We start from the raw sequence: 21201 nt of genomic DNA on the forward strand, positions 1-21201 counted from the left end.
CTACTCCTTGCACTTCTCCTCCAACTGCTGCATCTTCTGCTTGCTTGTACATTTTTATTTCTATTTAAATTTTTTTAAATTTTCTTTGGTCTTTTTTTTTTCTTTTTATTCATTTATTTATTGTTTTTCTTTCTTTCTTTCTTTCTTTCTTTCTTTCTTTCTTTCTTTCTTTCTTTCTTTTTCTTTTTCCCTGTTGTGTGTGTAGTGTGTGTCCACCAGCCTCCGTACAGTCTGGACTTGAACTGGGTGGGTGGGGCAGGGGGGGTTTAAGACATTACTGTAATCCTGTGCCTTATTATTCAAAGCAACTTGACATTGTCTGTTAAAATGTTCAAAACTTAATAAAAAGAGTTTGAAAAAATAAATGAAAATAAAAAACAGAAAAGGTAACATTTAATACATGTAGAGCTTCAGTAATTTTGATCTTTTTAGGGAGCCTTTGAAACATCTGGCAAGGGACTACGGATGTAAATTAGCCTTTTGGCTAATTCTGGCATACTTACAGAAGTGTTCATTAACAAGCATGGTCCTTTTAAATAATAAATAGATAAATAAATAAATAAGTTACATATAGACATATTTACTGCAGTCATTCTATCAGAAACAGACATACCAAGTTTTCCAACAAAACACTAAACCTGCATTTGAATCATCATACTGATTGACCTAGGGAGTATACAATGTTTATTAATTGTCTGCATGAATGAACCACTTAAATAGGATTGGATTTAACAATACTCAAGGTTTGTGTGTGACTCATTGCACCATTCATACATCTTGAAAGTCTTACTCATCAGGGTTAGAGGAGCAGTAATAGTTATGTTGTACTTTGCTCAGAGCGTTGCAGCATTTTTGAGTAGCTGCATCACTTATTTCCCTCTCCCATGCTAAACATCAACATCTAAAATTTGTCTAAACCTGTGGTAAACCTTGTATCTCGGTGGTTAAGTGCCACCCTGGATGTGCTTCGGGATTAGTCCAGGGGGTAACTACAGTTGTAAGTCACTGCAAGGTGACATTTTGACTGATTTGCTCAAACAGGGATTTGGTGGTTCACAAGGGGACGGGCTAAGTGTTGTTTTGATTCTCTCTTTTTGTCTTTTCCTTCTGTCAGACTCATGTAACCAGCTGTGCCGCTCTCCTTCTAAACTTCCCCTCCTACAACCTTTCATCACATTTTTCCTAATTTTCCCCTCACTTCTATTCCTTCCCTGACATCCCTCCATCCCTTCTCTTCCTCTCCATCTGTCTCTGCTATTAATTGCTGAGCTGGTGTGAGTATTTGCGCTGTGCAAATGTGTGGGTACTGAGTGCCTGTGTTATGTGTGTGTGTGGATAAGTTGTGGCAAGAGCCTTCGGTCTTTTTAGTTCCACATTCATCTGAGTGGATTAAAGAAATGCTCCCCAGGCTATGACATGCAATACTGTACTAATGGGACGCAACTATTTTAGGTTGGTCTAAGTGCATATGTGTGGCGTGAGTGCAAAACCTGGTATTATCACACCCAAAGTGACCTTAACCCATCTAGACATCATCTGTTTTCTCTCCTCACACACACCAACACGCACATCTTTATGCACAGACAGGGTGCTGGATTAAGCGGGACAATGCATCTGTAATCATAACTGTACACTGCAAAGAGCCCAGTGTTAATGCCTGTGTGTGTTACCGCCTAATCCTTCCCCCCACATGCTAAAATCGCTGTGTGCCACATGCTAATCCTTCCTCCAGCACTCCTAACTTCTATTGTAATTAACAACTGCACAGCTCCACTGAATCACATGGAGATAGGGAGGAGATGTGGGAAGGAGAGGGCTGGAGAGATGAAATAGAGGAAAGTTTGTCATGGGGGGAGGGGGGAGAAAGTTGGAATAGAGGAATTTGTGGGTGTTTGAATGTGATCTGAATATTTGAATCACCAACACCTCAGTTTATTCTTTTAAAGTCAGAGGCACATTGTGATCACAGCAGTTAGTGTTCATCATTAAGTTTTACTTTTTCAAAACAATACTGAAATTGTTTGCTGCACTACTGAATGTAGTGCAGTCTCTACAAACTGCTAGCTGTTAGCTGTAAATTCCCTGTGATGTTTTGTGTCATGGTCTTACAGCTTCATATGAAAAAGGGAACTCAACTTTAGAACTTTTAGAGTTCAACATACTGTATCACCTCTGCGTCAAAAATATTCTCTTACGTGATTTTGAAAGAAGATACAAGGAATTGCAGCCAGACATTTGATTACCTATTTCCATAAAAACAGAGGTGTAATTTCACTTGTTACTGCATAACTCTAGGCAGAGGAAAACAGCACTGGCTTGATGAAGATGACTTCCAAAACATTGTCATTACCAGCTTTCGATCAATTTAAACTGTGATGAAAAACAACTGCTGCAGAATTACCTATATCTCAGTGGAGACGCTTGCTGTTTGGAAATACAAAGAATGTTTAAATGCTGCAAAAACAAACCAGTTAGGGGGGTAGGAAGGACAAGTTATAAAAAACTGACCACAGAAGTTAGAAGTTCACATATGGCTATAATATGCTATTTACATGTGCTCCAAAACTTGACTTGTATTCCTGATCCTTATATACAAGCTTAATAATAATAATAATAATAAAATAATAATAAGAAGAAGAAGAAGAAGAAGAAGAAGAAGAAGAAAGAAGAGAAGAAGAAGAAGAAGAAGAAGAAGAGAAGAGAAGAGAAGAAGAGAAGAAGAAGAAGAAGAAGAGAAGAAGAAGAAGAAGAAGAAGAAGAAGAAGAAGAAGAAGAAGAAGAAGAAGAAGAAAGAAGAAGAAGAAGAAGAAGAAGAAGACGAAGACTGCAGGGTGTGGAGTTTGCATGCATGGGTTTTCAACGGGTACTTCGGCTTCCTCCCACAGTCCAAAACATGCTCACCAGGTTGATTAATCACTCCAAATGCCTGTAGGTGTGTGCGTGAATGGTTGTTTGTCTCGCTGTGTTAACCCTGTGATAGGTTGGCGACCTGTCCAGGGTGTACCCTGCCTTCCGCCCGAAGCCAGCTGGGATAGACTCCAGCCCCCCGTGACCCCAAACAGGATAAGCGGTCAAGATAATGGATGGATGGATGGATGGATAATAATAATAATAATAATAATAATAATAATAATAATAATAATATAAATGACAATAATAATGATAATAATAATAATAATAATAATATAATAATAATACTCATAATACTCATACTAATCATATAATAATAAATCATGCAGCATTAATAGAAGGAAAGAAAATTAAATAGTACATGTTGTGTATAAATACAGTCAAAACAACTATATACAAAGTCTGATGATTAAGGGCCTATGTCCACTTTTGACATTTTTTGTGGTTGCAGCACCAATGGCCTCAATCATAGAGCACCTCTCACCAGCACTTGCAGTTGCTACGTTGAAGAAGTTGACCTATGGCACTTCAACTTCCCTTTGTATTGACCATGAAGTCTGTTAAAATGCTCTCTATGTTTCATATTGCCTTTTATCCAATCAAATTTTACCACTGAAATGAAAAACTGATATAAAGCGGGTTTGAGTACCCAGAAAAGCGCTTATAAGTCCTGTCATTTGTTTTTATAATTATATATAGAAATTGTGTTGTTATCGTTAGCATTACTTGGAAAATTGGGAAATCAGTGTAGTTAGTTTTTTCCATTGTACAGACCTCCACCATTGCTGTTGACAAAGTTGATATCAGAAGTCCAGCTTCTTCTTGAGTTGATTGGTTGATGATGAAGAAGTGACAAGCTGCTAGTGGATTTAGGCTTAGGCCCTGATACCACTTGCCTGCCTTTGTATGTCTATCCAAGATGCACTTTTTTATTATACTTTTTTTAAGTTAATACATCTATCCACTCACTCTTGTTTGCCTAACACAAGTAACCCCTTCATATTTCTTTTGCACACAAACATTATAACAAACAGTCTGTCTTTGTGTGTTTAGCTCCAACTTGTGATTCCTGTCAGCTATCCCTCATTTTCATGCTTTGTTGATATTTTCCTTCCTCTACACGCCCTGACCTTACTGCTCACATCACCCCGTCTGTTTTTCTCTCATTTTTTCAGTTCCTTTCTTGATCTATATGCAATCTCCCTTCCCCCCTCTCCATCTCTCATTCTAGTCATATCACGCCATGTTTTCTAAAAGTTTGTCCCATGCTTTCTGGCTCTCTGCCGCTCTCCAATGTTCCTGTTTCACTGATTTTAATTTCCTCTTGCACTCCCAGGCTGTACGAGGGGAAGGAGCAGGCAGAGTTTGAGGACTCACTGAGGAGGCTTTTTGAGTCCATCAACAGCCTGATGAGAACAGACTACACCGGCACTCTGCTGCTCAGGGTAATCATGCACATTCACCATTCAGCCATTCTTCACCTCAATACACCTCTTTAAATTCTTCTCATCTGTATCCTCCAGCCTTTCTGCCACTTCTTCCCCCCTTTTTTTTTTTTTTTTACACCTACCTGTCTCATCTTCTCACTCCTCCTCACGCTCCAACTTCCATGATAGGATCTCTCACTCAGACTGAATCTGCTGCTCAATGTCTTCCCCCTCGTTCTCACTACTTACACTGATGCAGATGTTGAGATACAGGTAGTCACAGAAAGTTAGGCAGAGAGACAAGTAGCCCTTTAAAAAACACAAGCTTTTCTTTTCTCACACTATACAAGTAACTGTGTGACGTCAAAGAAACCTTCCATTTGCAAGCCACTACTACATGATATTAAAACATACTTTTAACACTATTTACCTTTTATTTGTGTGTGTGGGTCATCAGGTTGCCTGCTCTCAAGTACCTTCCGACTGTCCTGCATGATGTTGAGAAAGTGTTCGATGCCAAACTCCTGAGGTAAGCTCGACTTGCAACACGCTCAATCATACCTTATCTTTGGTCTCGGTCAGGAACTCTGACAGAGAGGATTACGGAAGCTTTTAGATCTGCTCAGCTCAGGTTTCCCTCTCATGCTTTGCTCAGTGACCCTCATCTCTTTGTCCGCCTTACATTCCATCCTGTTCAAGACTTACTTTCTTTATCAGGTAATAAAATCTCATCAAACTGCCATAAACACAAGGACACACGCTCAAACACACCCTGCACCTCCTCTGTGTGCTCCAAACGGAAATGACAATTTCAGTGAAACCATCAAGCAAAAGCCATTTGAACCTCGTCTCTTTTATTCCGGCCTCCTGAAGAGTAAAACGACCAGGAATGGCTTAATTAACCTCTTTTTGACCCCGAACCATAGTCCGAACTCACTGTGAAGCCCTGGAAATGACCTTCTTGTAAAATCTACCTTTTAAAAATAGATATTTCGGACACTTTATATCACCTCCAGCAACTCCGCAACTGAACTTGGATCCATTCTTTCATCACTGCAATTTGTCATTTCACCTCTCATTGACCGCTGTGTGCTTTACTGTGAGTACACGTGTGATTGTCTACCATCCTCATCTGCCACTCTGGTCCCCTGAGTGGCTCCATGTCAACACAGCATCACAAAGGTGCTACCTTTAACACCAAGCCACACATACATGACGTGGATTAGAAGGTGATGAAGGGCAGAGAGCCATCATCGAACGTATTCTCACTTTGTGTCATTCTTTTTTCTCTTTCCACACGCAGTCACTGCCCTTATTGTGTGACTTCTAGACTTTTAACACACACATGCACAGACACAGCCCAGCCATTTGAACTTGAAAGTTAAGTCCCTATTGCATTCCTGATCAGAATGGCCTTAGGCAAACTCTCCAAAAGCAGCCTCTGTGAATTACAATCACTGTGCATGAGGTGGAAATCAAAGCTTTGTCTCGTCTGAGCAGTCCGATTCTAACACCTTGTAAACTCACCTGGAGTGTGATTTATAGAGTGCTACAAGTGCATACATTGTCAGCTGTGCATGTGTTTTGTTTGCTGTGTGCATCCTTTGCATATCCATGTGGGAATCGTCTGACATTTTTCGTTTTAATTAAATTCAGCTCAGATGATTAGTGGGCGTGATAAGTCTGCTCTGAGCCTCTGTGCTCCGGTGTGTCCTTGTGCCAGCTTATGCACATCAAAAGTCACACAAAGCTTTTTGTTGTGTTTGAGTTCGGGAGCAGAGGTGGTGCATTTTATTCTTTTATGCTATTACTGAAAGTGCTTGCACAACCTTTGTGGCGTAATTTAAGACGACAGGGACAAAGTGACAGACAGACAAAAAAATGAAGACAAAGGGTTTGCCCTGTTCTGAGCATTCAATCTTTTTAAGTGGCATCAGGGCTCACAACAAGCCTGTTTAATTATTATAAAATTGAATTTGGGGCAGAGGATGACTCAAACCTGTGTCTTCATTAGAGCGTGTTTAGACTTTTGCTCATTTGTTTTCATGCAGCACACACCGCTCTGCTCATGTCTACGCTGCACTCTGTTCCAACCTTTGCTTTTAGTTTCTGCATATTTTATGACTCTAAACGAGAAATGTTTAAAGCTTAACTTAAGATGTGGTTGTTAGCCAATCTTTGAATCAATTACACTAAAGGAAAAAGTTGTGCCATTCATTTAAATGTACCATGTGCAATAACCTGGAGAGAATTATTCTGGATTATTTATCTTACTCATCTTCAAGAAAAAAAAACCTGTTGCTCCTCCTGCGTAATGACCTTACTGATTATTCATTCCTCCTCCTTTTGCTTTCTGTTTGCAGTGAATTGCTGCATGATTTTTATTCCTGCATTCCTCCGGAGAAACTCCAGAAACAGAAGGTGGCCTCCATGACTGAAATTGTCAGCAGCCAACTCTTCCAGAAACAAGGTGTGTCATTTTTTTCCAGTTTCACTCCTCAGCACTTAGCTTCTAACCAGTGGCAGATTAACCAGTTGTGTGACGAACCAATCAGAGACATGCACAGTGCTAAACAACCGGCAACCCATTCTGCATGAAATCCCATGGAGCATTAGCTGCCTCTCTCTTAAAGGTCGAGATCACATTAAAAGGTCTATTATATAGTGAGTAAGTCATGCCCTGCTACATCACCGGGCAGACAGCTGTTCTCACCGTACTTTATGATCAGTAAGGGGGTTCTTTGCTGTAAAGGTTTTATCTTGGTGCAGCACAGTGGATAAAAGTGTGCTGCTAATACTGCAGGGGTAATGTTCCAGTCTCTGTAAGGCAATCCAGTTAAGCACTCTGGATAAAAGCATCAGCCAAATGGAGAAGGACTATTCTTGTGTTTATGCATTTATCTTTATTCGGTAATGTACACACACAGTCCAGTCGCTTTGAGTTATAAGGGAGAGACTTGACTTGACGGGCAACATCATTTCAAACTAATCTTTTGAAATTTGCACATATAACTGATTTACCTCATTTGTTTGTTGGTCATGACATTTTCTAAAAAGGGGAAAACCCACTGGGAAAACTATCTTCTCTTACAGCCAGCATTTGAACAGTTTTTGCAGCATTTTTTTGAGGCATTGTTGTCTATTAAGATAAGGAAAACCATACAGATATTTGATATTGATGCTGCTATACACAATTTCAGTGCAGCACCATTGACCTCCACTGACGTTATAATCACTACAACAGATACTATCATATTGTAATCAGCAAAAGTGGCACCTATTAATGTACTCCTCTTCTGCAATGGTAAAGGTCACTGCAAGTCATGCATGCTGGGATTAAACAGTCATGAGGCTAAAACAACATCAACCTGAACAGAGATTTGGTAGTCATTGGTGGTATCTGATGTTTTTTTGTCCTTGCAGCACGTATATTCCCTCTGCATCCAGACTGAGAATGTCAATGAACCATAAAACTGAGTACACCATTCACATCTCAGCAGGTGTGAGAGGTGAACATATAAAAAAGATGAGTGTTTTTTTTTAACATTAAAGCCACAGGTGGTAAATGTCATTTGTCAGAAAGGGAGAAGTAATATTACCGAGTGTTTGAAGCTGGCAAACACAAAGTTTTTAAGTTTAATCGTCAGAAGTCACTTTCCACATCGTCAATTCTACTTTACAGTGATTTTATCTGAATGAGACATTACAGCCAAGGACACAGTCTGCATTGCACCTTTAAAGTGTTCACTTCACATCAGTGATCACACTCACTCTGTCCCCAATCGAGTTCATCCCCTACCTCTGTTCAGCCCTATTACGTCTGTCTAATTTGCTTGTAGTGGGCTGATAAGTAGTGCTTTCCCCCCCTCACAGGACCACAGTGATGGATAGAGTTGGGTAGTGTTGTGTTGCTGGATAATAGGGACTCGATAAGGGGGCTGATAATCGAGCCTCTGCAGAGCAAACTGAAGAAATGGAAGTAGACTGTAAGTGATTGAGGTAGACGGAATTTAGTTTGAGACAGAAATAGGTCTGAGATGGGATACATGCTGGGCTGTGCCCGACAGATTCAGTCACATCACGGGCCATTCAGTGTTTGTGCAGTGGCGCATGCAAAAGAGGTACCTGCACTCCTTTTAAATGTTGTTTTTGCCCAGTGTAGCAGTGGGTCAGCTCATCAGTCAGTCAGTGCCAGCTGAGTCAGTAGCTGGTCCAGGATACGGTCCTTTGGTATTGATCCTGGCTTGGATGATTGATTCCCCAGGGATCTAGACGATGGGCTCGGCCCACTGGCTAGCTGTCAACGCGCTCAGAGTCACACTCTGTCACCAGGAGAGGAAGGGAAGAGGGAAGAAAGTGATAAAAGTCGCTGGAGAGGGAGAGATGGTGACGACAGTTAGAAAAAGAGATAGCATAATTAAGAGTAAAAAAGCAACGTGATTAAGGGCATGAGGCCAAAATGCTTCATATAGATTTTGGCAAAGTACCTCTGAATTACCCGCCAGTATGTGACAAATAGATGAATGTCCTGAGATAATTTTAAAAGTGAAGTTATGAAAATTATCTTTATCTCCAGCCTTAGCTCATAAACTGTTTTGAATTCCTGCCAGGAGTCATTTGTTGCATAGTTTTTGGAAATAGTGGAAGTCTCCTTCAGAATTAAAACTCAACTGCATATGAGAAAATGGTGGCGTTGGAGTAAGGTGCGGGTAGTGGAGAAACCAAGCAGATAAGAACAGAGGAGGAAAAAATGGAAAACAGAAATAAATGGGAGTTACATTGCAGAGGGGGTAGACAGAAAGGGGAGACGGGAAGAATCATTGGAGGACAGAAATAAATTGAGACAGCAAATAAAGGAAACATGACATGGTGCTTGGCAAAGGTGGGACAGGGGCAGAAGGATAAGTAAAGGGGTGGTGAAAGATAGATGGCAGAGGAGTAGGGGAGAGACAAAGGCTTGTTGAAAAGAGGGAAACGAGGGATTTTGGACTGATACAGAGAGTGAAAAGAACAGGTGGATGGCGGTGCTGGGAGGAAACAAAATAGCCTGGGGAGAGTTGTAATGGGAGAGTGAGAGAAAGAGAGAGAAACTGGCCTTGTTTTGCTATTAAACAGTCCTAAAGTGATTAAAGTTTAAGGCCTGTTTCACACTCAATCCATCAACAGAGCTGCTTGCTGTTAGCCAGTGATAGCTAGCCCCCCCACCGCCCCCCCACCTGTGCGGTACTTATTTATTTATTCATTCATTTCTACATTGGTCCTCTCCATCTCGATCCCCGCCTCACGAAACGAGGGCTGACACTCAGTCTAATTGAGATGCATTTTAGCATTGGGATGCTAATCAGGGGGCTTGTATGCCACGGTGCCATTGGCCCAGGACGCTGAAATATGCAGCGGAGGAAAATTATATATTTATAATAGCTAATGGCCCCCGGTGTCCTATCACTGCACTGCAATACATATTTAATAACCCAACCTTGCTGTCTGTCTGACTGTCTGTGTGAGCGGGCCTGCCAAGCTCATTCTCCAGGGGAAAAATGTCAGCCACTGACAGAGCAGAGGTGGAATGATGGAAGGAGATGACATGAGTGTGTTTGTGTTTGTTTGTGAGGTAGAGAGATCACTTGTTAATGTTACACTGAGAGTTAGAATGATTTGTATTAGGGAGCAATTTTTTCTCCTAATTATTAAAAGTGTCTGAATTTATTGGCTTTATATAAGAAGTAAAAGAAGAGAGTAAAAATACATAATGCAAAAGACTTGGTGGCAGTTCAACTCTAAATGGGTTATTAGAAATTCAACAACTCAACGATGTCAACTATCCTTGCTTTGTAGATAGTTTTTTTGATTTACTTAGTGTATGTTGTATAATGAGCAGCCCGTAACAGGAGTTTTTCCTCAAACGCTACTTTCAATACTTAAAACTTTCAGTCCTTCACTGTAAGAAGACTTTGTTCCCAACAAAGTCTGTTGTTCTGCTTCTTCTATCAGTAGTAAGAAAGTCGCTTTAAGGTGCTTGTTGACAAAAGTCTGGATGGAAATTGGTTCAAACGAGGAAACTCTGCACAAACCGGAGAACACTCGGTCATAAACCTAAGTGCATGTAGAGTACATGAGGCTGCTGTGTTCTTATTTGTGGTGGCACAAAGCAAATGCATTTCTTTTTTTATACTGAGGCCTGTCACATGGTCACATGCACTCATTTCTCTCCATCATTGGTTTAAAATGTATGTAAATATATGTATGTGTTTATTTGTGTGTGTGTGTGTGTATGTGTGTCCCCAACTTGCTGAGTTTGCTCGACATGTGTCTCTTAACTGGTTGGCTCTCTCATGACTGGTTGCATCCACGGGCAGTGTTTGAAAGGATTGGATTTTTTCCCCCCTGTCTCAAAAATACTCTTGATTTATTCAGCATACGCTCCCGGGATAATGGGTCTTGGCAAGCACATATTGTATACACACACAGTTATGCACAATACACACATGCACACTCTAGCACACATGCACAGATACACATTCACATCCTGTTAATCTGGTTTTGAGACAAAATTAAATTTATGGCTCAATTTAGGCAAATTATAATTCCGTCCGGCAATCACTGTGACAGATTGAGAGCATCAACGGCGATGAAGGGAAAAAAAAACAAACAAGAGCGAGAGATCAGGGAGAGCAAAGAGCAGAAGGACAGAGGGATGAGCCTGTCATTTTGTTTGCCCACTCTTTTCCCAAAGCTGGTCCAAGTCCCTGATTCAATCCACTAACCCTCTGGATTTCCTCAGCCATTTCTCTCCTTCTAGCTGTACAGCTGCAGAAGACAGTGCACTCATGTAACCTGTCTTATGGTACATATTTTAAAGATGAAGGAAAGTGTCATGCAATTCAGTGCTGTGCTCTTGTAAGAAGAACTGTTCCAGCTAGATATGGCCATGACATAAGCAAAAAAATTCTCATCATAAGAAGCTGCCTCGCCTGTAGTGTAAAATGGTTAATCTTTCTTATAAACCCATATTAACACAGAAATCTCATTACTTAAATTGCTTGCATTTTGCTGCAGTGCATTATACAGTATTGTTGACATTGTTCACACCGATGTATACCTCCCCCCTGCTGCTGTGATTACTTAACAGATGCATGTCAGGGCTTGATGAATATGGATGAGTGATGTACTGTACAGTTATTATCGTCAGGGTTTAATCAGTGCTGAGTGATCTAGGCCTTCAGCACATTCTCAACCAATCACCATTAGTGACAGGTCACTTTAGGTCTCACTCATAATGATACCAAATGTGGCTTTCTACCTCTGGCTTCTAAAGAGACTTGAGGTGACAAGTAGGATATGGATCTAGATTTAACTTCTTAACTCATTCACAGTGTTCACACAGCAGCCATTTTTCTTTCAAGTCACATTTAGGTTGGGAGCTAAATGCTGTAAAAATGTCATGCTGCTTGTTCCAGGTTGTAAAAAAAAAAAGTGTAGCAGCTTTCTCAGTCAGAAAGTAGAGGAGCAATTTTTCACTGCTCACACAAACTCACACTGGCAAAACGCAGCTGTGTTCAGTAAGCGTAACAGCCTCCTCAGTTAAAGTCAAAGCATCAGAAAAATACACATGAACACAAAAGTGTACATAAGTGCACTGTACTGAGAGTAATACAATGATAAGTAACAATTGTGTATTCAAAAACATAAACAAGGCTCACAAACTAGACTTCAAATCAAATCAAATCAACTTTATTTAGATAGCACTATACACACAAGCCAGTTGATCCAAAGTGCCTCAAAGCAAACAAGCTGAGAAAACAAAAAGTAAATGAAAGAAAAAAATGCAACTAGAAGAAGAGAGAGGGAGAGAGAGAAAGCCCAGTAGAATGAAACTCATAGTAACAATGACACCAAGAATGACATGGCTGACCTCCTCCACCAACACACTTCATCCCGGAACCTACGGTCTTCACACCTGGGTCTCCTCTCCATCCCCCGGACTAAGCTGCAGACTTTTGGAGACAGAGCCTTCAGTGTGGCAGACCCTACACTGTGGAACTCTCTCCCTCCCGACATCCGCAGCACCCCAAACCCTGGACAGTTTTAAAACAGCAGTCAAATCACAACTTTTCCTCAAGGCTTTCCCCCATTAGATAGCATTGCCCCCTACCTGACCCCGTGAAGCGACCTTGGGTTCCTTGAAAGGCGATATATAAATACCAGCTATTATTATTATTAAGAATAATAAGTGACCATGATCAAAGTAATAGTACTACTCCAACTGTTTATGAATGATAACAGTAACAACGGCAACAACTATCATTATCATCATTACCATTACTGTTATTATCAGCGTCATCATCCTCACTATCACCTCACTCGATGGGAAACAAGGCATGATGAGCCGTTGCGGAAGTAATGTATAAATGTATACAATCTGACACATCCTTCTAGATTGATCAGAAGTTACAAAGACATTTGATTGTTAAAGTTCAAACAATACATTTGACTTCATGATAGCTACTCTAAAGCTTAGAGCAAGGGAACAAATGTGTGCTAATACTGCTGTTTGATATTTTAGTACTATATGACCGGATGATAGGAGAGGCTTAAATTCCTGGCTTAGGGTAATGTTAGCTAGGAAAAGGTTTAATGCTAACACCAGCTGCTTTCTGAGAGTAGCTAATGAGTCATCCAGTGTTTTGTTAACCCTAAAATATGATATGACTTGATACCTGGAGTACAGAATTTCAATTATACTCCTGAGTGTGTCCTGACAGGAAAGAGCTGAATATGCTGCATGGTGTCTGTTGTATCATTAGACTGTGTTAATGTCTTATTTTTTGCTTAACAAAACCAAAAGATGGTGATAGAGAGGCTCGAACAGTTTAAAGAAAGGATGTGGTCATATACGTTTGGGCGTAACCCTGCGGGTGAGCGAGTGTTTGTTAGCGGCACCATAAGGGACCTTCATTTACTTTTTGGAGTTTCAAGGCTTTTTCAAAGCAGCTGCCCGAGCTGTAATTTCAAAGCTGTCAGCTTTACTGCTGCTCAGGATGAGTGTCCATGTGTGTGTGTAACAGGTTGCTTGGAGATCCAGTAAGCCCTAATGTGCACGGATGCTATATCCTCAGTTTTATCGGAATATTAAGAGACAGACGTGTGAATCATAGAAAACATAATCGTCATATGGCTGCTGTGCTCCCTCAGGCTGTTTCTCTGTTCTGCTGCTCCCTGCTCCTGATGAGCTTCTGTCTTTGTTTACCTCTCCTCTCCTCTCCTCTCCTCTCCTCTCCTCTCCTCTCCTCTCCTCTCCTCTCCTCTCCTCTCCTCTCCTCTCCTCTCCTCTCCTCTCCTCTCCTCTCCTCTCCTCTCCTCCCCCTCCCCTCCCCTCTCCTCTCCTCCCCTCTCACCTGCCGTGCCTTGCTGTAGGATATTATTTTTGCTTTGTTACGTTACATTAGCTTTTGTTACATCACATGCTTGTCCTGCCTTTCTGTCATCACATTGAGACCACACTTTGCAAAAATGCAGCATAAACTGTCCACCATACCTGTCAGGGAATAATGAATATAAATAGGATGTTAATTTGTGTGTTTTGGGTATTTGGCAGCAGAGGAGACATCTGCCACAAATTATTTTTGACTGCTGATGTGCAGGCTGACCTAAAATAGCAGTGTTTACGTTGGAGCAGTGGGATCCAGATGGTTAATGATGGAGAGAGACGGAGGAAGTGTCTGTCATACAACCAGAGTCTGCAGAGACTGCAGTTTGGGAGGATGTGGATAAAACAGTGTAGGAAAAGAGGGATGGATGAGACTAATGAAGCAAAGTGAATGGAGTTTAATCATTTTGGGAAATGCCTCTGTCTCACACTCATTTAAATTCTGATCCATGCTTGTGTAAGTGGGTTGATCTCGATGGAAATGGGATGCAGACAAGGACAGCAGAGGGACACAACAGTCAAAGTACCAACACACTCACTCGTAAATTCATTTGGTATAGATGTAAATCAGGAGAAACAGGACAACAGCTTGTTGCTGTCAATAGCTGACTCTCCACTGAACAGTTCCTGCTGTCTGGTAGGTTACTGCAAAACAAGGTTTCTGGGTCTGCTTGAAGCTTAATGATCCCTAGCAGGATACTACATTATAAAGTGGCGACAACAGACTACAAGTAGTTTCAACCCTTCAATGAATGTGCGTCACTATAAAAAAATAAGTGAATACAAATGTACAGATGGTGTATATAAATCCCAATCACACTCTCACTTTTATCCAATCTGAACAAATACAAAGCAAGATTTAATAACTGTGATCAGATTTCGGCTTAACCGGAGCTAGGAGCTTCGTGATATATTACCTTCCCATTAGAGGACACTGGGAATAAGTCTGCCCATCAGTCAAAGCAGTGCCATGGCTCACCACAAGGCTTTCATCCACCATCGATCTCCTGTGGTTAAAAATGCTTCAGCAACTAGCGCTAGCAACAGACTAATTGGTCAATCAATTTAGTAGTCATGTGGAAGAGCGAGCAGAGGAGGAGATGAGAGGTGGCAATTAGCAGCTGACTCTGTGACGGTGACGGTGACTAAGACAGGTGGGAAGAATGAGAAAGATATTTTACTGGCTGTTTGAAACATAGGGCAAAAAGATAAAAGCTGCATTTAGAGGCTTCAATCAAAGAAATTATCTAAACAAAGTACAAACAGAGACCTTTTCTGGAAATAGCACTTACATAGTTAAAAGAGAAACATATTGTACCAAATGTCTTGTCTACATGAGCTCTGGTCTCTTTTTGTGGGAACATGAATATTTAGAGGGAATCATAAAGATAAGTAATTACACACAAGACAGCTTCCTTGATTGTGTTTACTTTGGTTTTGCTGACAGTGTGTTTCTTCTTTTGCCAGTTCTTATCAGCATCAAAGCAAATATCTGAGTGAAAAATGCACTTTCAGGCTTCACTTCCTCTCTATATCACCATCATTCACAAATGCACTCCGTCATCTGAAACTTATCGGCATATACTTTTGGATGAGCACTCACTAATTCACACATGCAAGACATTTTATGCCTTTTTCAGAGGAAATATTACCCCACTAAAGCATTTTCAGACAGTTTTCTTGCTTTTGTGAAACATATTTTACCACCACACCAATTAAAACCAGCGATTTAGAGAAGTGGCATCAGGCAGGCACAGCCTGAATAAGAACAGAGAAAATGTATCGCTCTAAATTTCTAATGGGGCTCCAAGATGGAAAGGGGAAAAATGAGAAAGGGAGGAGGAAAACAAATGAAGTATGGAGGGGGAGTGGATGAGAGGAGACACCCACAGTGACAAGGAAAGGATGAAAAACCCGCTGAGAGAGACATTTAGTCATCACCAAGCGAGAAGACAGTTGGCGTGGTCCCAGCCCCCTCTCAAAGCAGGAGATTTACTTGTCGTTGTGCCTCCAAACCTCCTCTTTATCATCCTTTCTATCATTCCAGTTTCCCAAAAGCAAGAGAGAGGGAGAGAGAGAGACAGCTCTGATTTACAAGCCTCTCACAAACTGAGATCGCATCTCATTAGCATGTGCTGTAGTTTATTGTGTTTGGCTGTCAAATGAAGAAATGGGACAGAGAAAGGATGAGCTGGATGCTGAGCCATCAAAGCTGCTCTCTCCGTGTGGTTTCCTGCCAGCGGTGGCGGCGGCGGCGGCGGCTGTCTGCTCTCAAAAAAACTTGGTACCTCAAACTCATCGCTACACTCTCACCCAGGCACAAAGAGATTCCAGCTCTTACACATCAAATAGCGTTAAAGCACCAAATCGGACACAAAAAGGACAATTCACACTTGGGCACACATTGGCATTAATAATCAAAGGCTTAGATTACAGCTTGAATAAACAGACATTTCCAACTGAATATAGATGAGCACTTGGAGCTCTGTTCTGAATATTTTGTGTGTTGTGTGACGGCACCTGTGTGTATTTCTATTTCTTTGAACAGGTGTGTGTATATCTGCACTTGGTGAAAGCCAGTTGAGAAAAAAAGTTAAAATTCATCTCAATGTTTGCCCCAAGACCCCAATTTCCATTTGTCAGTGTCTGTTGGTGAGGCTTTCTTCCACAGCATGGCTGAATTGATTGACTATACAGGCTAACACACATAACATGCTACTAAATCAAACACAGACATAAATACAGTTGCACAACCATTGGACTATTAGTCAATGCTAATTTTAGTCACAAGTGTGACTTTGTGTCTGTATCAATTTGGGCTGTTCCATTACAAAGTGACTTTGAAATGATTTTGAATTTTATGTAAATGTGAGTAAGAAGCAACAACTGAATTATTTGATTCTTACTCTTTTTTCTTCAGTTTTTCATACTTCCTCCACTTCTGTTTCTCCCCCTGCTACCTCCCTTCCTCTAGCCTTTAGTGGAGCCTCTGAGGCAGCGAATCTTTTTAGGCTTCTCTCTTACAAAACAGCCCCTAGCAAACTCTACCAAACATACCTCAAATGGTTTTAAGGTTGCAGGATTAGGACCACGACTGGGGTAAGGCCCTGCAAATCCTGACGAAGGATGTCTGATTTGCCTGAAAGGCAGTTCTGTCTGAGGGACTCAAGTCAGAGCAGATGTAGAGAATAAAATATGAAGTTCTGCTCCATATTCACTGAGAAGATGAGATAAACAGCCATTGACAACAAGCTGGGGATTTGTTAGAAATGTGACGAATAAACAAAAGTTTATGATGAAAATTTTTGTATCAGAAATTTGAAGATGGAGGAGGGAGTTATGATGGACAGACCGTAAAGGTGATGTGACTTTGGTGAGGTGAGGTGAATCCATAGGAAAGGTGTGCAAGACTGTGTAGAGGGAAACACAATATGGAAAACATAAGCAAAACACTGAGGTGGAGATTACATTACATAGAGAGCTGTGTTGGGAAACGATAAATACAAATTCCAGATGAGGGAAGTTAGCCAGCAGCAGGAGGGAGAGGACGAAATGCTGGCAGAAGCTGTGTGCTGTATGAGGAAGCTGTTTGCACCTAGGATCAGGCATAAAATTATTTTCTTCTACCAAGACTGCAAAAGCTGCATCTAAGTGGTTTCTACAAATAGATACATTATTTGGCTTTCATGATTTCATTTTGCTGTTTTGACTCAGTCAAAAAATAAAATTCCACCTGAATGAGCCCAGGTGGTTTCTGCTTTTACTCTAAGAGGACATGCAGGAGGCACCCACTGTGTTTAATTGGACTAACTCATTAGTATGCAAGGAAGTCAAGTTTTATTCACATTTTTTTTTTTTTTTTTTACAAATCACTGTGTTGGTACCATATTTCTTCATAAAGGTTGAAGTGTGCATTCGGTCACAGAACAGTGCTCCACAGAAAGTGTTTCTTGAAATAGCAATCACTTCCAGTGCTCTTAAAGGATGACCTAGGAAGCAGCACACCGTATTGGCTGGTGTTCTTACAAGACTGAAAGCCCGCAGGACCATGATGCAGTTCAAAGAATTCACTGAGAAAGCTACCATTCAGGCTGAAGCAGCCGCTATTAACATTCCTGATGTTATTCCAGGCCAGGCAAGGTGCAAAGAAATACCTGCAAAATTAAAGGTGCTGTTCTGCATCAGTAAGTGAAGACCGTCCGCCACAGTGTTCGAAGGCAGCCTGTACTTGTACATTTGGATTCACATATTCATCAGCTCCAGAGGCGTATTGAATGAAAAGAGAAACCTTGGTAAAAATCAAAACAGACAATACACCCTGACAGGTCCTTCAAAGCAGGATGCTGGAGATGAGCAAGCTATTAGGGTGCTCCTGGTTCTCTGAATTTCAAGATGAAAAGCAGCTGCTGACTGAACTAAAGCTTTTTTACTCTACATACAAAAGCTTCCAGAAGAGCACAGGTTATACAGAGAGCATTCAATAGGCGTGAGATGCTGCTAGTTTTTCCATTACTACTTAAATTGCTGAATACATATGCTCTTCTGATGTCGATGGGGTGTGTAGAGAGGTTGACCAGAGTGGAAATAATTGTGTCACTGGTGACAATCACTGCAGCAGTCTATTGTAGAAACATATCAGCAGGTGTAGTCAGGTTAGACCTTAAAACACCAGCTTACTGAAAATTTCCTTTTTATCAATATCTTTATTGTTTTAGCTCTGAAATATAATGTAACACTAAAGCTGTATTTGCACATGCACGGAACTACTAGAACTTGACCAAAACATGATACACAGCAATGTTATTCAACCGAAAGTTGTACCCAGACATCACCAAGGCTCTTCCTACCAGCCCCAAAGTTAAATTCACACCTTTCTGATGTGATATTCAGGAAATTTAACCACAGGTGAGTGGGGGTGTTGACATTTTAAAACATGCGCCTGGTGCAAACTTTGAAGAGCAACACATAACAGGATGACTCAGGATATCTGAGGTTGTACAAGGAGATTCCATTTCAATACAAGGTGGACAAAGATGTCTGCACATTTGTCGGTTTACATGTGGCATTGATATTAATGAAAAACTGTCATCAAAGCTTAGGTCTTTATTGCTTCGTCCACTATGTTAACATCACACTGTGGCTTCAGCAGTAATCTTTTGATGCCTCTTGCCTCCTGAGACTCATGCCCTCCTCTTCAGGAATGACTTTATGCTGTGAGGAACATGTGAGAAGAGACGACTTTGAAAAATTTCAGGGGAAGAGCTCCTTAAACTTTCTAGAAAATTTCAGCAGTGCATCTGTGAAGATTTAGTTTTTCTTTCTGCCTGGAGCTTTTCTGTCCAACAAATCTTTATTATATGCTTTCTCAAAGTGATTGTTTCCCCTCATTTTCCAGTCAGAGCAGCACTTTGTGTACCAACTGAAAGGAGCAATAAAGAGACAGATCAGCTTAGCTCAAGACTAAATTTCTTTATCTGTAAAGAAATGGCAGCTTGACATGTTCTGTCCAATCATCTTAACTCATCTACAAATGTGAAACACCTTACAGACCCAACAGAAGGTTGCAGGCATTTATCAAGCATGAACAATATTTATAAGGGTTATTTTTGGTGTTCTAAATGTGACATTCTATGCTGCGTGCAGCGCCTGCAGTTAAAGTACTTTTCTGTCTCTCTGCACATTCACATCGAGTAAGATGCAGACCTCAAAAACGTGGTTACTTTTTTGTTATGCTTGGCTCCTGACGCAGTAAAACAGAATGCACACTGTGTCTGACGCAACAGAATACCTCCCTCCCTCCCTCCCTCGCCCTCAGCCCTAACTCTCAACTTCACATTCCCTGAACATGTTGCGCCTGAAAATACCAGCTGAATTTATTTGTGTGAATCAATAGCAAAACAGCAGCCAGTGGCTGGGAGGTCATTACACCAGGGAATGGAGGTCTCTGAAGGTTTAATGGTAGATCCAGCCCCCAGGAAGAGAAATGGATTAATTCTAACATGACAATATTTCTACAAAACACAACTCATTGTTTTCCTAGTCTAAAGGGACAAAAGCTGATGAGTTTCAGCTTTGATGGATTAAACAGATTTAGCTGGATTTTGACTCCAACAAAGCTGGCAGCCTTTAAAAAACAATCCTGTATCTCTTTAAAGGGTCCCTGTTACATGTTCTACCAACCACTAGAAATACTTTTACATTTGCTGTTAAAAAAATGACGACGAGTATTTTGAGATATGACTTTGATTGTCAACCCGTCTTCCCCAGAGTGTCATTGTAAGCTCATTTGGAAATCTTTTACCAGTCCACTTCCTACCTCCCTCATCCAGACTCCCTCCTTTGGCATCTGAGTCATCACAGGCATTCAGTGACTCATGCTTTTGCCCCTTGCTGCCTGTTTGTGTGAGTAGATGTTGTGGTGAGGGTCCACTCAGCAGGCGTAAAGGCTTGGCTCAGTTAATAATGGAGCTAACGAGCATCAGCCCAAATGAGCTTTTAATGGGCTCCATCTACCTGCGGCTAAAAGAGAGGGATGTGGTGGAGGAGGGTAAAACGATGGAGAGAAGGAAACAAGAAAGGTATAGGTTAAGGTAGACAATTAGAAAAATAAGGAGGACAAATTTCCTTTCTATATGTATCTTAATATGTATCATTTTGATTGGCAGTTCATAATTTATTCCTGACCCTGAGGTAAATGGTTTTATTCTCTTTAATTGAGTTTATTTCTATTAAACTGCTGAAGCCCTGGACTTTGTCTTTGGTGGATTGGTCACAGCTCTGCTGACGTCTAAACAGGATCAGAGCTTTGACCAATTTGCCAAAGACAAGGAGAATTTAATTAAAAACGTAATGACTTCTGTAATGTATAACAGCGTGCCAAGACTGGCTAGTACATTACACATCAAACGATTGTGTCATTGTCCATTAAACAGTGAACACATTTAAAAAGACAGGTTCAAGGAAACATCAATAAAAGATAAAATAAGATATTACTTTATTGATCCCCCAAGGGGGAAATTCAATTGTTACAGCAACCCAGACATAAGTACAATCAACAAAGAAGTTTCAATAAGTAAAAATAATTAAAAATTAAATCAAATCAAATCAAATTAAATCAAATTAAATAAGTGGTCAGCATGGTGCAGTCTGTGGCTTCCGTTACTGTTTAACAGTCTGATGGCGGTGGGCACAAAGGAGCGCCTGAAGCGTTCAGTCTTGCACCGTGGTGGAATGATGCGCTGACTGAACGAGCTCCCCATCAGCCACAGCTCATCATGGAGAGGGTGAGAGGGGTTGTCCAGGATGGCTCGCAGTTTGTCCATCAACCTCCTCTCAGCCACTGACTCCAGACTGTCCAGTTCTAGGCCAACCACAGAGCAGGCCTTCTTTACCAGCTTGTTGAGCTGGCCTCACCCGTCTTGATACCTTGATACCTCC

General features: G+C 41.0%; 1 protein-coding gene across 1 annotated transcript in view; it reads left to right on the top strand.

The window, feature by feature from the left end:
- The window catches only part of LOC117817893 (dedicator of cytokinesis protein 2-like), a 107777-nt gene that overhangs the window by 23309 nt on the left and 63267 nt on the right, over positions 1-21201 (top strand). Inside the window, exons 23-25 of the mRNA XM_034690689.1 lie at positions 4247-4363; positions 4795-4866; positions 6701-6807. Of these exons, the coding sequence (XP_034546580.1) occupies positions 4247-4363; positions 4795-4866; positions 6701-6807 (296 nt within the window). The remainder of the gene's footprint in view (positions 1-4246; positions 4364-4794; positions 4867-6700; positions 6808-21201) is intronic.

This window comes from Notolabrus celidotus, chromosome 8 (assembly GCF_009762535.1).
Source record: "Notolabrus celidotus isolate fNotCel1 chromosome 8, fNotCel1.pri, whole genome shotgun sequence".
Taxonomy (NCBI): Eukaryota; Metazoa; Chordata; class Actinopteri; order Labriformes; family Labridae; genus Notolabrus; species Notolabrus celidotus.